Source organism: Drosophila miranda, chromosome 2 (genome assembly GCF_003369915.1).
Source record: "Drosophila miranda strain MSH22 chromosome 2, D.miranda_PacBio2.1, whole genome shotgun sequence".
Lineage (NCBI taxonomy): Eukaryota > Metazoa > Arthropoda > Insecta > Diptera > Drosophilidae > Drosophila > Drosophila miranda.
The window spans coordinates 6746563-6761734 of NC_046675.1; the positions used below are offsets into that span (position 1 = coordinate 6746563).

At 45.2% G+C, this 15172-nt stretch overlaps 2 protein-coding genes across 2 annotated transcripts in view; one reads left to right on the forward strand and one right to left on the reverse strand.

Annotated features, from left to right (window-relative positions):
* LOC108157731 overlaps window positions 1-15172 on the reverse strand; it is a 28590-nt gene that overhangs the window by 5331 nt on the left and 8087 nt on the right. The window lies entirely within an intron of this gene.
* Window positions 13142-14274, forward strand: LOC108157732 (carbonic anhydrase 1-like). Its single transcript, XM_017289907.2, has one exon. The coding sequence runs from the start codon at window positions 13231-13233 to the stop codon at window positions 14116-14118; it is 888 nt and encodes a 295-aa protein (XP_017145396.2). The 5' UTR covers window positions 13142-13230; the 3' UTR covers window positions 14119-14274.

A 15172-nucleotide genomic window follows, 5' to 3' on the forward strand; every position in this document is an offset into this window, starting at 1 on the left:
GGCATTGCCATCTTTTCTTTGCTGTCGTTTATTTAAGTCTAAATATTCACAGGAAACGAAAACTTTCTTCCGCTGAGGTCACTCCGGCCAGAATGTCCCTCCGTCCGTCCAACTTCTTGACTGTTGCATTTGGCCCAAGGAACTCACTAAAGTTGTTTCGTGTTATTGTTGCTACAAACAACGTTAGAAGACCCAGAGCAGGAACTGGAGGGTGCTGGGGGGCAGCGGCAGCGTAAAATTGAGTTTTCAAGTTTCCAAATATAATTTCAAACAAATCGATAGGAGGACAAACTTCGACACAAGCATCCACATCCAGCCACTCGTCGCTCGCTTTCTTTTGCAGGCAAAATTACACCAGAGACAATCGAGTTAGCCGTTGTTGCAAGTGTTGCATGCCTTTAGGAAGCCCTTAAATCACGTTGATTGAGTGGAAATGGAATTAGGAGGGACAATTTGTTTTCATTTAATTCCCAAAACATTGCCATTGAGCTATCCTTATTCTGCACTTAGGAGGGATGCACTCCGTTGCTGTCCGTTGCTGTTTCCTTAATCCGTCAACACATGCGACAATCCTTGGGTGACAGCTGTCAGGCCTTGTGCTGCTCATCCCCTTCCTTGGCCACCATCCTTCTCAAGTCCTTCCCAAACCCAAATCAAACCAAGTCCCCAATTTCTATGCTAATTGAGGGCTATGCCGGGTGTGTGCCTGTGTGTGCGGGTTAAGCGCTTTGATTGCGTGAAATTCTCACCAGAAAGTGCCCAAAATATTGAAGTGGGTTGATATTCCCATAAAGGCTATCAAAAAGGCTTTCAAGCGGCGAGCCAAAGGTGTAGATGGTAGCCTTTCAAATTGGATAGCTTTCCTCCTCATGGGCGGTATATTTAGATATGGATTTGATTTATTTTTGGATCTGGCTTACCAAGAATAACTCAATTTTGAAAATAAAAGTTTGTTGATTACTCATTCAATTGGATTTCCATCTACATACATTAAAAGAATATCTAAGAGAGAACGATACTGATGATATGATACGCATTCGATGGTAGAGAGCCAATACATTTGATCGACGGGTTAACAACCATAACAACCCTGGAACTCCATACATTATTGAATGTTGTCCAATAAGTGTTCGATTATTTCCCTGTTGTCTTACAATCGCTTCATCTCGCCTTTATGCTTCCACATCTGCCATAACTGTCTTGTAAGAGGATACACCTGGGAGTCTGCACCGCACTGAAACAACATTCTTGTGAAGTAATAATCCCTCTTAAGGGCCTTAAGCCTTTGTCTAGCTGACCACCATGTTGGCGGCTTGCCCCTGTTGCTGTTCCTCGGAAGCCAGAGATGACCGCACGGCAGCAGCAGGTAGATCAAAGCGTGGACTTGGATGGGGGGAAACATTGAGCTGTCGCATGGGTGTTGCATTCTGGCCTCCATCATGGCCATGTACTATCTGTGACAGACCTGGGCTTAAAGCAGTAGCGCCACTGCCGCACGAAGGACACAAGACAGCAAGGCAGGGTGCGGACAGATGTTCGGTGGGTGGGCTGTGTGGCATGCCTTTTGCTTTGTGGCGTAGCACAGTTTTTGTTTGCTCTGCCTCAAAGTTGTCGGCATTCCTGGCGTGTGCGCTGAAAGTGAAATATGTAAGCAATGTGCTCGCCTCCATGGGTGGGCGGGTCGACACAGTGGGGTATTGCCCCACCAAGGCAGCGCCTTAAATCAGCAATTATGTCGCTCATAGCCAGGTGTGCTTCGGGGAGAGAGGGAGATAAAAAAGGGGATTGTGATTTTGAGTCTCCAAACCACCCCTGCCCTTGGTTTTGCCCCTCAAGTAGATAAGAATTTCATTTTTCTCCCTTCGCTTGTTGCCATAATAACCCGCTTTCCCTTTGCCATTGTTGCTTTTTTGCTTTTAATAAACTTATTAAATGTGGAAGCCAGCCGTTGTCCTTGCCTCCAGCTCCTGTCTCTGATCCCATTCCCTCTGCTGTCTTATGGAGTGCTCGCTCTCTGGTGCGCCTTACCTTTCGGTGCTTTTATTTGCCAAATAATGAAAAGTAATTTAATCAAGCCAACAAAAGGGCTACGAAATTCATCAGAAAAAATAATAGAAAGTCGGAGCAGGCAATCCTTTTTCTTTGCCCAGGCCAAATGCAAATTTGATTGGCACTCGTGATTCGAGCACCTATCCTCCGGCATGGGGGTCCCGTCCCCCCAAAGCTGATCCGATCGTGGGGTTTCGGTTAATTGCCCCATGGCCTTGGCACAAAGACCCAGCAATATCTGGTTGACGATTTTCAATCATGCGCTAATATCCGCATCACCAAAGCTTTGACTCCCACACACACACACAATCCACACCCCGCACCAGCAGCAGGAGCAGCCACAACCACAGCCCCATCGTCCCTTAGTTAAGGTATGCCTGGGATTATGATGCTGGTTTGTCTGATTTTTCCTGGCATTCTAGAGCGTCACAGACTGTCAACGGCAATGGCATTCTTTTGTGCGGCAGAATATGAATTTGACAGCATTCCATCTAATGGACAAAGAGCTGAGGGACTAGGGGAGTACTACATAATCAACTTGTGCAAGTTTTAATTACAAAACATTGAGGTTGCCTTCAAGAACTATTTGTAGCCATAGCTCTAGAGAGGCTCCATTTTTAAGGTGCAACCTATTTTTCCACATTTTCATTCGACTTTTCATTCGCTAATGATTCCCCTTCAATTGAGTGCCTCATTCAAGTGATATTTTCATCCAATTAGCGATACTTTCTTATCTGGCTCGACGAGTATTAAGTTGTAAGAAGCACAGGCACCACATCAAAAAGCCACCACTCTCCGCGCTTATAATGGAAGACATTTTCAAGGAGACTTCCGCTTTGGTTAAGCCTTTCTCTGCGCTTCTCATTAAAACCGGCTAAACGCACAATCTTCTTGGCTTACTGCACTCTTCGGGAAGATGCACTGAGGCTCGCCGTCTAATGCCAAGATGTTTGCTCTCATACAGCAAATCGAGCGGCGACTTGTCAGAGTTTGCTGCCAGCTTCCAGCGGCATTCCGACACTTCACGTACCAAGTGTCGTTTAGCATTTTGTTGATGCTGTGGTCCTGGTGGCTTTTTTTATGCTTTTGCTATCTGGCTGCCGGATATAAAAGCAACAACAGATTGCACAGCAATAAACGAGGCTGTCTACATGTGTGTACTCGAATATACACGAGTTTGTAGCATGCGGCATGTGGCATGGGTGGTGGGTGGTGGGTGCCCACAAAAGACAACGCTAAGTGGCCTGGGGCGAAATTTTTGCCATTGGCGCTCTCGTTAAATTTGCATGTGCACGGCACACTCATACATGCCTCTGTGTGTACCTGTTAGCGTGGCTGTGTGAGTGCCGAGGAGCAAAGTAAGCGCGCAACAGTATCTGGTAACGATTTGCGGTCTTTTGGTGTCTCCAAAAGAGTCTTCCACCAGCCACCAACCTTCATTTGGCATGCAGCAGGCGTGTCAAGGACAAGTCTGATGCAGCCATTGCTGCCCCATTGCTGGGGCTGTCCCAGCTCCGAAGTCGGAGTCAGGACTTCGTGTCGCTGAAATTGAAATTGCCCATGCGAGACGGCAGCACTGCGGCGGCCCCCAAAAATTATTCATCACGTTGAGCGCGTCCCTAATATTTATTTAAAATTTTACTTTGATTAAAATGCGCGAGCCAAGTAGTTCCTTGGGAGTCGAAAAAGAAGCGAAATGTTCATCTAGATGAATTAAACAGAAGCTGCCTCGCGAGAAGTGGTTACGGTGGAGAAGTGGAAAACTAAAGTGCGGCCCTGGGTTTTGTAATTAAAAGTTTTACAAGTTGATAATGCTCTAGGACTCCGCTATTATACAACTATGTACCTAAACCCTCATTCCGCCCGCTCGTTTTGCTGACAACTTCGTGGAATGCGGAACAAAAGAATTTCATTGCCGTTGACAGCTGCTAAGCGGGAGAAGGACGCTCAGAGAAGGTCCTTAATGTACTGTAGAGAGAGAGTATTCAGTGGTCGACTCAGTGGCGGCTCTTCTGACTGAGCAACTGGGTTAATATTCATTTCTGTTTCCTCTCCTTCAATTTGCCCCACTGCAATATGTTTTTATGATTATGACAATGATAATACCGTAATCGTTAGGCGTTGCCTTCTGGCTTAATGCAACAACTGCAAAATGCGTTTGAGGCGACACTTGCAACAAATTGCCCCACACATAGAGACCCCACACACACACAGAGGGGCACTCACAACGATTCGAGCTGAAAATTGCTTGGCACAGTTTGTCGCATTTGCCTGTCCTTGTGCCAGCCTGCCTTTCTCTGTCATTTAGAGCTCATTTTATGCGAAAAACGAAACGGAATTTAAACAAAAGGCACAGGCAAAAGGCAACTGCAAAAGGCAACGGCAAAAGGCAACGGCAACGGCAATGGCAGCGCTAGCAAAGACACTGCCAGTGTCACTGGCAACAGTGGCAGCAGGCTACTTCCGTGTGGCAGCAGCAACCATAAAATGACAGAGCAAATGCCTCCTCCTTGGTCATGCCCCCTTCACCTGCCGTCTACTGTGTAACAACCTCCTAATGAGCTTGATGCGTTTTTGATGATGCTGCCGCCCGGGTACTGGCTGGCAACGGCCTGTCGCACTAATTGAATGTTTTACCTGTGCCCCAACCAGCGCTGCGTATGCGCAATGTGCAGCTGCCCGGTTGAATGTTGACTTTTATGAGGCATTTTCGGAATACACAATTACCGTGTAGAATTTATTAATGCCATTAATCATGCAGAGCCGCAGCGTGGTAGAAGGTGGACTGCTGGAACAGGGAGGGAGGGAGAGGGTCCGCAACGTCTAAAGTTCTTCCTGCCTTGTCAACGACTTTAATTATGCTGTCCTGCTGGGGCAGCCTCCCGGGCCCTGGTCCTGGTCCCCGGCCCCAGCCCCGGCCCTGGCCCTGGCCCTGGCCCTTTCCCAGACGTGCTCATATTTTATGCTTTTATAAGCGTCGTTCTTTTTATATACGTTTACTCGTATTTTGTGCTACTACATAATTCTGCGTGCTAGGTTCGTCCTTGCTGGAATCTCCTCTCCCTCTCCGTCTCTCCTTCTGCACTAGTCAGCAGGTTTTCCGGCTCAGAGCTGACAAATGCGTTTGTTTGGAATGACAAAACAATTATTCAAAACTTTAGTGTCAAAGTGTTGTAAAAAAAAGGAAGAAGATGGGAAGTTTCAGAGAGAGATCATTTAATGGTCTTAAAATAACAGGTTGAGCTATAAAAGTGTCTAAATTGCTTTATTAATTAATTCTTATTTCTTTATTCTAAAAGATTTATAGCAGAGTGTGTGCAAAACTCTTAAATTATTCATAAAATTGAGTCAGAATTAATTTATTAAATATTCATTAAATGTCTTTGTTGCTTAGTGTAATTAACACTGACGCTTTGTTAATCGATAAGCACTCAATTAACAGGTCTTAAAGGCTTACCACACCACCCCAGACAAAACCCATCACCCTTAGAAATTTTTGCGTGTGGCATGCCTCGCCCTCAGCCGTCAACCCCATCCCCCCGTACTTTCCGTTCAGGGGCCTCTGCTGGACAACCATTTTGAAGCGGCAAACAGCTGAGGCGTAAATTGATTCAATGAGCTTAATTGTGCTGACATTTTTATGCGGCATCCATCGATCGATCAATCGATGTGAAAGCGAGTGTGTGTGTGTGGCGCTCTGTGGCGCTGTGTGGCACGCAACTGCACCTCTGTCGTCCTCTCCCACTCACAGAGCCCTCGCCGTAAGCCTAATTTATGCCGTTGCATGGGCCGGGAATTGAATATGACAACTTTATAGAGTTCAGTTTATTATAATCGCATAAAATAGTTGACGTGCCGGGGCAAACGAAACGAGCGTCGGGACTGCCACTGAGTCAGTGCCTGAGCTTGAGCCTCCTTTCCCTCTCCCGGGGGATGCCCCAGATGAGCGGCAGTGGAGGAGGCAGAGGATGTGCTGCCTCCCCATTGTTGTGCGTCTCATGCATCTTTCATGGGGCAACAACGTTAATGTGCCTGGCTCCCGGCTCCGGCCCAAAGTTTATGCAACAGATTTATGAATGCCCAGCTACGTGGCTGAATAAGGCCCAGCTGATAGGACTCCCAGGCCGCGGTACAGTTGGTGGGACTGCGGCAAGAACTAGTTAAAATTCGAGATTTTCAGATTCCACCAACGAGTAGGTGAGGTCCCAGTTTCGCTTTGGAATAGTTGGAATTCGCTTTTTCAAACCGTTGATTATCTCTAATCGAACATTCGATTGGTTACTAGCTCCTCTGGAAAACCCGTTTGCCGCAGTACTGTGAATTATTTCTGCTACGTGAATCCGTGCCGATGAGCAAACCATTCAATGGTTCTGGTGCTGTATGAGTTGCTGGTGGTGGCACATTTTCTGACCATCTGACTCATGGGTACACTCTTTGTCCACCGATCAGCACTTTCGGATGAGCGGAATAATCAATGTTTGGCTCGTACTCGAGTGCAAGACGAAGAAACGAAGGGAATAATGTATTTTTCTGTCATTTAATTTGAATTTGAAACCTTTCACAGTCACAAACACTTTACAAAAAAACTAAAATCGCGATTAAAAATAGTGTGTAGTGGTAGGAAAGTATGGCACCCCGGCGCATACCAGTACCACCGTGACACGAGATCTTTGTATTCATCAGATACATATATTTGAAGAGTGTATAAACTGCTGGCTCCACTGTACGCGTACTGGGCTGAGTATCGCGCTGATGAAGATAGCTTTGCATAGAGTTGAGTTCTCAACGGTGAAAAGTTTTCTTCTAATTGTCAACTTCATTAGCCAACTAACTGCTGTCCGCCCCGTCCTTATCTTTGTCTCTCCCCTCTACCCCCACACAGAGTGACCTTAGGTCAGATGGAAACTTTTCCCCTTGTTAATTAAGTGCAGCTCAATCTGCTACTGGTGCTTCTACTGCTGCTGCTGTTGCCGGGTTACATATATTTCATTGGCAGCAGTTGTTCCTGATTCGAATATTAATGGCCTCTCATTCCGCTGCTTAATCCTCCTCCTGCTTAAATCCGTTTAGCAGGTTTATTTTAGTTTTGGCTTAGTTTTGGTATTGCAATAACTTTGGTTTGTTGATAATTGCATTTGGATGTGGATTAATTACATTTGCACTGTAGTTAAATTAATTATTTACAATTAACAGCTGCTCTGTGCAGTGGCCTTAATTGCTGCCGGCCTGAATTAATGCAAATCCAACAAATAAGTTGCAAAAATTATATGCAGCTGCACTTTTAAATATATTTTAAATAGTATTCAGAGGGGTACTAGTTTTCACTGCCCCGTGCTCTGTTTGTGTTTTCCAATCAGAGCTCATTAGCAATTCTGAGGGAAAATTATGCCGGTCGGATGGAGGAGCCAACTGTTCTCTGATACTAGTTGTTTTAATCGATCTGTTACCCTTCAAACGAGTCTCTATATTGTCTCTCGAACATATGCAAATCTCGGTGGGAGCCAAGCTCCGTTCTGTTTACGAATAGTGTTAGATACTAAAACTTGCTCGTTGTGGATGGATACGGATTGCAGCTAAAATTGGTGTCGTGCGGCTGCATCGCGACTGAATATTTATTCTGGCATAGAAATAAAAACAATGTTGCCCTTGCCTTGTATAAATTATTCTAAAGAATAAACAACCACAGAAACCAACTGAAAAAAGAGAAATGCAGACATGGAAGTATTTTTAATTTAAAAAATCCGCACGGCAGGCAACAACAAGATTTTTCCCCAAAAAACGAACACTGAATGCTCTTCAAAGTGTTCTCAAAAATGTGGCTTTAAAAAGGAAAAACCTTTAAAAGGAAAACAGCCGTAAATTGTTTGTCTTTTTCCGGGCAGCATCCGAAGGTTTTGCTTGCCTTTTTTGTGGGTGTGGTGCAAAATGCTGTCAACGCATTATGTAATTATGGATGTATCAAATTATGAAAAATGTGCTCAGTATTCTGGTACGTGTTGTGGCAGCATTTTATGACTGTCTCGGTGTTGTTGGTTGTTGGTGTCGCCGCCGCCCCCGCCGTCGCCCTTGCCGCAGCGAATTATGTGACAAAAACGCTTCAGTAAACAGCAGACAGACAAATAGATGGGGCACATGCCATACAAAAACACGGAGAAAGGACACTGGGATGCCGTCCGACATGACAACGACAGCAAGGAGAGCACCCAGAGTGGGTGAGGGGGAGAAGAGTGGCAAACTGGGTAACCGGAGAGTGTTTCTCATGGCTGACACGTGAGTCCTACTACAGGCAGTCCCCAGTGCCGTTCCCAGTGCATCGTTAAAGATTTATTTAGGAATTTTCAGTGGGCACCGTAAACCGCAGCGTGTAATTGTCCATATATGTAGTGGCTCTGGCCCTCTCACTCTCTCTTCCCTGTCTCTTTCTCTGTCTTTTTCCCTGTCTATGTGTGAGCGTAGGCCCTGTCAGCATTGCTTACTTTTATGGTAATAATTTCAGTTTGTGGCATTAAATCAACGGAAACGGAAATGTAAAAACGTGTTGCCAGGAAGTCATATTTTTCAGCTTAGACAAACGAGAGATGCAGGGGCGAAAAAGAGATGGTGGGAGAGGGAGAGACAGCGACAGAGGGGCGATGAAGCATGTGATAGAGCAACATGCAACACTGTTGTCAGCATTGGTCCGCCACTGTGGAGCCGACTACATCGCATTAATTTGGTTTTACAACACGGCCACACATAAAAATGAGAAATGGCTGCCACACATGCTGCGGCCATGCTGCCATGCCGCCATGGCAAACACACAGCCACGCACACAGACGGATGCGGATGCGGGGAATGAGCGAAAGAGCGATAAGTAGAAGAGCATCCAGCCAGACAACAACTGCCATCAACAATATAGTCGAAATTAGCGCAAAATGAATTATAAATGTTGCCCTAATAAAAAGCTAACGCACAAAGCAAGAGCCACAAAGAGCGAAGTGGGGAGAGCCCGGAATGAGGAGGCAAAGAAGTATGCCAACAAAGTAAAATGTGGAATGTGCAGCATCAAAACAGATGCTGGAACAGTAACAGGAGCCTTATCACGGAGAAATTTCCCTAACAAAACAAGAAAACAGAAGTCTTTTTATACCTTGTACTTAGACACTGAACCAGAGAGAGAGAGAAAAACAAGAACAGGGACAACTCAGGGCAACTAAAAAGATAGGAGAGAAAAGTAAACATAGTCAAAGACTAAGAGGATTAACTCTTTGCAAGCGGATTGTAACAGATATTTACTACGCTTTTGTAGAATATCTATGACAAGCATTTCAAATTAAATGGATGCAATTGTGCAGGTTTTTAGCTCAAAGGAAAGGTATATCTTAGTAGAGCGGTTTATGAGCGGCTCAAGGACTAATCCCGACACCAACATCAAGCTTAAATCTCGCCTGAAATCGAAATCTTTAAACCAGATGTCAGTCCCCCTTTGGGCACACCCACTCCAGCGTTGCCTGCCAATGCTGCTGCTGCCACTGCTGCTGCTGCTGTGGCAATTATCACATCGTGTCGCAGTCGCCACATTCTCCGTTGTCCCCTCAGCAACCAAAAGTGAAGCAAACTGCTGCAAATACAACCAATCAAACCAGCTACAGAACGATGCGCCCCACAACACCCATTTTAATGTGCGCACGACTTAACCGAAGGCGTCGAAGGAAGGCGAAGGGATGGAGGAGGAGGAGAATTGATATTGGGTCCCTCTCTCTCTGTCTCTCTCTGGGTAACTTCATGAATTTTCTTGTGTTTTCAGTGGGGAAACAGCAGTAAATTGACATAAAAACCAAATTGTCCATAAAAATGTATTTCCCTTTAGCCCAGCCGGGAATCTCCCTCCAGCACAATTTCTTATTCTCTTCGCTGTATTTTTTTTTTTTTTTTTTGGATACTGTTCCGTTGTTTCTTTGCCCCGATGCTTATCGATAAAGTTCAATGGCAGCGGGGAGCTGCGGAGCGAGTGCTGGCTGCCGGAATTAGTTTCCTGTGTGTGTGTGTGTGTGTGTGTCTGTGTGCGTGTATTTGTGCTGGGGGAATCCCCCGGAACGGTTCCGTCAACAATTTAATCAGTTCATCGTCGCCTGGCCTGGCCACAGCAAATCCAAAGGATTTCTTTGCCATTTCTTTGTTTATTTTTTCCCTGGTCCTTCTGTTTATTTTGACACTCTTTGGGGGTATTTGGCTATTCTCCGGGGCTTGGCTCTGGCCCAACCCCATTTACACAAAATAAGATGGTTTTAGTTTTTGGTTTTATTGGCCACATTCAGCCTACAGGAAATTAAAAGCCATCTGGCAATGTTTCCATTTCCTTTTAGACAGAGTCATTCCATCATCATCATCCGCCGCATAATCGATATTATGATAATGCCCTTCTAATTATGACTCATTATCGAAATGAACTCAACACATTTCCCATCATCATCAGGGTCGTCTGCTGGCGGCTAAATTTCCTGGGCTACCAACTAAACTGCAATTTGAAGATAGATATTGGGGCAGGATTTATAGATAAAGATGTTCTTCAAACTTTGGGTCGCTTTATCTTTAGTTGAATCCACTCTATGGACACGAATCAAAAATCCTATGAAAGGTTGTACAATTCTCTTATCAATCTATCAATATTGAGGGATACCCTTCGCTGCAAATGTCGAGTAAAAATAATAAAAGTGCGCCAAGTCACCGAATGGCGGTTTTTGAATTTTCTACAAATATTTTGAAAATATATAGCAAAATCTAAGTATGGGAAAGTAATCTACTCATCCAGGCCTAGCACCTAATTTTTGTCTCGTACAAGGTAGAAAATTTATGATTTACTTGATTCATTTTTTTTTGGGAGGCTCATAAGTTTTCAGATGGCTAAAGTAATCATTGTTTTTGGTCAGATCAAACCCTTAAGCACTGTGCAACGACAACATGTTTGTGGGTTAGTGTACAAGCAACACCGATGGTGAAGGGAAGTAAAAACAAGGACAACATCGCAAGACTTCGCTGAAGTTAAGAAGGAAGCTTGCGGTTCGGTCTAGTCTGGTTGTGAGAGTAACGGACTACAAAGGCTAACGACGAAAACGTAAATCAAGAGACGTATTGTATATCAACATTTACTAAACCGTCAACTGTTAAACATTAAAATAAATGACAAACCGCACATGTGTGATCTTTTTCTCCCCTCTTGTTTACCCGCACAGCATTTTGTTTTTCCACTTCTGTCAGCATCCTAATTGTTTACCGTCTTTCGACGTGATTCTGTTTTTTGCTTGCGTTAATTATGGAATCAGAAAAACCAGATGCAGAACCCTGCATCCCAGGAGGACACACGAACGGTTTTTTTTTGCCGTAGGACCTGTCTCTATCTCCTATACACACCGTGCCCTGCCATGCTCGCCCTCCTGTGCGTCCTCCCACACATCGACGTGTGTGGACGGTGGAATGGATTTTTAATAACATTGTCAGGGTGACACAGAAATGGCGTCAACATGTGCACAGCTACCGACCCTGACTGTGATTATCACTTAGCCTCCCTCCCTATCTACTTCGACCTGCCATCATCCTACGAGCATATCCCTCTGACACCATCACTGGCCATCACATGGGGGATTTTTTGTTTGTTTGTTTGGTTTTTTCCGGGTTGTTTGCCCTACGCCTGCTGTTGCTTCTGCTGCTGCTCTTTTAGCCCGGTCAACAAGCTTATATTGGAAATGTGGCACTGGTACTCTCTCGCTTCTCGCTCCTCGCATGGTTCATCCTTTTTCGATGATATGGAGCACACAGAGCAACTAATTTCAGTCGGATGATGATGATGATGCTAATGATGGGTAGTCCTCCCCCTTTCATAAGCTTTGATGGTGGGTAACTTACATGGAGTCCGGCGAATTTATTGCCATGAAATAGGCCAACAGCTGCAGCTGTGCAGACGTAGATTTATGGGTACGTGAATGCCTATGAAATGAGTTAATATTTTGCAACCCAGTATCGGTTGACTTCTCGCAGCTGGACCACCCACAGAACACAGAACACAGTGTGGTGCGCAAAGTGTGGTGTATTCATTCATTGAATGTATTCAAACGCAGCCGGACAGAGGCAGGATGTGCCTCGGTCCGACTGCAGATAAGGCCAAAAAAAAACGTTTATATGTATGTGTATTCCAATATAGCTACGAGAGTGTCTGGGTAATGAAAGCAGAAGAGAGAGCTGCCAGGGCAACAGCAAAAGCAACAGCATCAGAGGCAGGCAAACAAAAGCTGCCGAAAACAAATAATCTCATACTCGTTCTGTGCTTTCTGCCTTCTGTGTGCTGTTTGTCTTTCCCTTTGGAGGCAACCGTTCTGCTCCGCTCCGCTCTGGCTCTGGCTCTGACTCTGACTCTTATCTGGCTGCAATGCCTGCCTGCCTGCCGTGTGGCATGCTCTTTGTCCGATTACATGAGCCAGCCACTGCGGCAACATGTCGAGTTGTTGCCAAGTAATAATAACAAAAGGCTAAGACCGAGCAGAGCCAAGTACACAGGCTTAAAAACTCATTGACACGTTCCACCAGCTTCAGCTTCAGCCTCAACACTTTTAGTTTCTCTGCTGCTCTCTGTTTGTCCTAAGCCATTTACTTAGCCACACTCGGACCGATGTCAATACGAATCTCCAAGTGTAAATGGATGCTTGACTGGTTGAATGAATAAATGAATGAATGTCTGAGTCCATGCACGACTGACTTTATGCCTTTGCCTGTTTGCAGAACACGTCCTTCATGCGGATGCTACATCTGGGATGTTACATCGGCTTTGCTGGCAGGGCAACAGTGCGTATGAGCGACTCCGAATGTGCATTTAATTGCATTTCGATTTGCTATTTTGCAAAGGGTTTGCGCATGTGTCTGCCACAGATACCATTGGTAGTTGCTCATTTGGAAGACAGACATATTCTCTGCAAACATTGTAGATATGTACCACACCTTAGCGATTACATTATTCCCTTTTCTCACAATGAATTGGTGGTACTTCATTATTCTAAAAACTATGTACATATTGCCTGCGTCTTACCTGTATCTATGTAATATTTGCTATTCGTGATCATACTTCACTTGCCTTTTAACTTTAGACTTATTCGAAGCATTCTATTTTTTGATTTGTGAGATTCTTAAATCGAACATACCCACTTCATCAGGATGCTATCCCCGATTATCGACATCTTCCTGCATTTTATTCAGGGCTTCAACCTGGTGATGGAATATGTGCTGCATTCGGTGATCTTGAAGTTATTGGTCAGCTGCATTATGTCCCTGGCGTTCCGCAACATCGTGAGGGCGGGCAGCCTCATGATCCAGAAGGTGGCTATGGCCATAGCCCCCAAGAAGCAGCAGCGGAAGCTGGCCCCACAGCCGACGCCCATTAACATTGTGCGGAGCGTGACGCGCAAAATGGTGCTGGGCAGCCTCCTGGACTGGAAACACTACGACGACATGCCCCTGGCCATGCTGCTGGAGAACAACGGCAGCACGGTGATCCTGCGCATCTGCTGCGAGCCATACTTGTTGCCCCAACTGAGCGGGGGCGACCTGCCGGGAGAGTACCACTTCGTAGAGGCGTGCTTCAAGTGGGGCCCGCTGCGCGCCGAGCATTCAATAGACTCGATGAAGTTCTCGCTGGAGATGCAGGTGCTGCACCGCTGCAACCAGGACCACGTCCCCTTCGAGTACGTGACGGTCTCCTATCTGTTTGTTATGATGGGGAATGGGAACGGCCCCCTAACCTCGATCACCGAAAACCTTCCGTGCATCGCTCGTCCCGATTCGCAAATGGAAATGCCGCCCTTTGATCTAGCCTCCCTAATGAAGCCCTTCCACAGTGGCTTCTACAGCTACGAGGGCACCTACGACAACGGTGGCCAGGTCCTACCCACCAAGTGGCTGATCTGCACCTACATCTTCGCCATCAGCTCGCAGCAATTGTCCCAGTTCTGTGCCCTCTGTGGTCGCGATGGCACCAGCATCCAGTGCAACGCACGCAAGGAGCAGCCGCTGGGGAATCGCTCCGTCAATTTCCACATTTATTGACAAGATTATCTCCTCGTACGAATACAAAATACTCATCGCAATTGTTAATTTTTTTCCCCAGAGGTGTTCCGTGTTTAAAAGATGTAATTTTGATAGTCTTCTACCGTCGAGGGTACGAGTAAAACCATACATAATAGTAAAACTACGACACATCAAATGTCATTCTCTACTACATAGTTCAATAATCATTTAAGCATGGTTTCATACTTAAAACCTTTCTGTTTTCTCTGGAAGAGTGTATCACGTGCCTAAAGCCTGTGCAATTCAAATCAATTCCAACATCAAAGTTCCATTTTTGCGATGCATGGAAATGCCTGAGAAGCGGTTGAGCATTTGATACCGTAATTTGCACGACGTAAGCGTAAGTGCCTCCGTTCCGCCTCTATTTCTGTGGCTCTGGCAGACATGGAGTTTTCACTTGGAAAATTGTTTAAGGTATCCCATCGCCACCAACCAATCAAGTGCTTCCGTTTGCAAACAAACCGAATATTCAATTAATAAATTATAAATAAGCTGTTAACGATGTGGGACATTTGATTATGGTGTGGCAGTTGCAGTTGCAGCTGCAACTTAATTTGACAGCCGCAAAGGGTGCCACTTGCCTTCGACAGTGGCAGTGGCTATGTTTGGACTCTCTCTTCAAGCAAATATGTATTTTGCTCCATTGTTTTCCAGCAAGAAATAATATTTCATTCAAAAATTAATTAAAAACTTTAGGCGGGTTCCAGGCGTGGCTTTGATTGGCATAAAAGGTTATAATAAGTATAAATTATGAGAAGTCTATAATCAATTCTTGTTTTTATTTGTTTTTTCTTTGTTGTTGTCTGGCTAACATGAAAATTGTTTGCGGCACGCGAGAATATAGTGAGCGAGAAGCAAAAGTGAGGGCAAACCAAAGCAGAAAACACCCTGGACGATGCAACAAAAGATCCATCCACATAGACCATAGATCTCGAGCGGTAGAAAACCAAAGTGTCTTCTCAGAAACATTCGTAAGATCCTAAGTTTGAGTTGCCAAAATCACTAGTGAATAGTTCCTTAGGTACATCTTCAT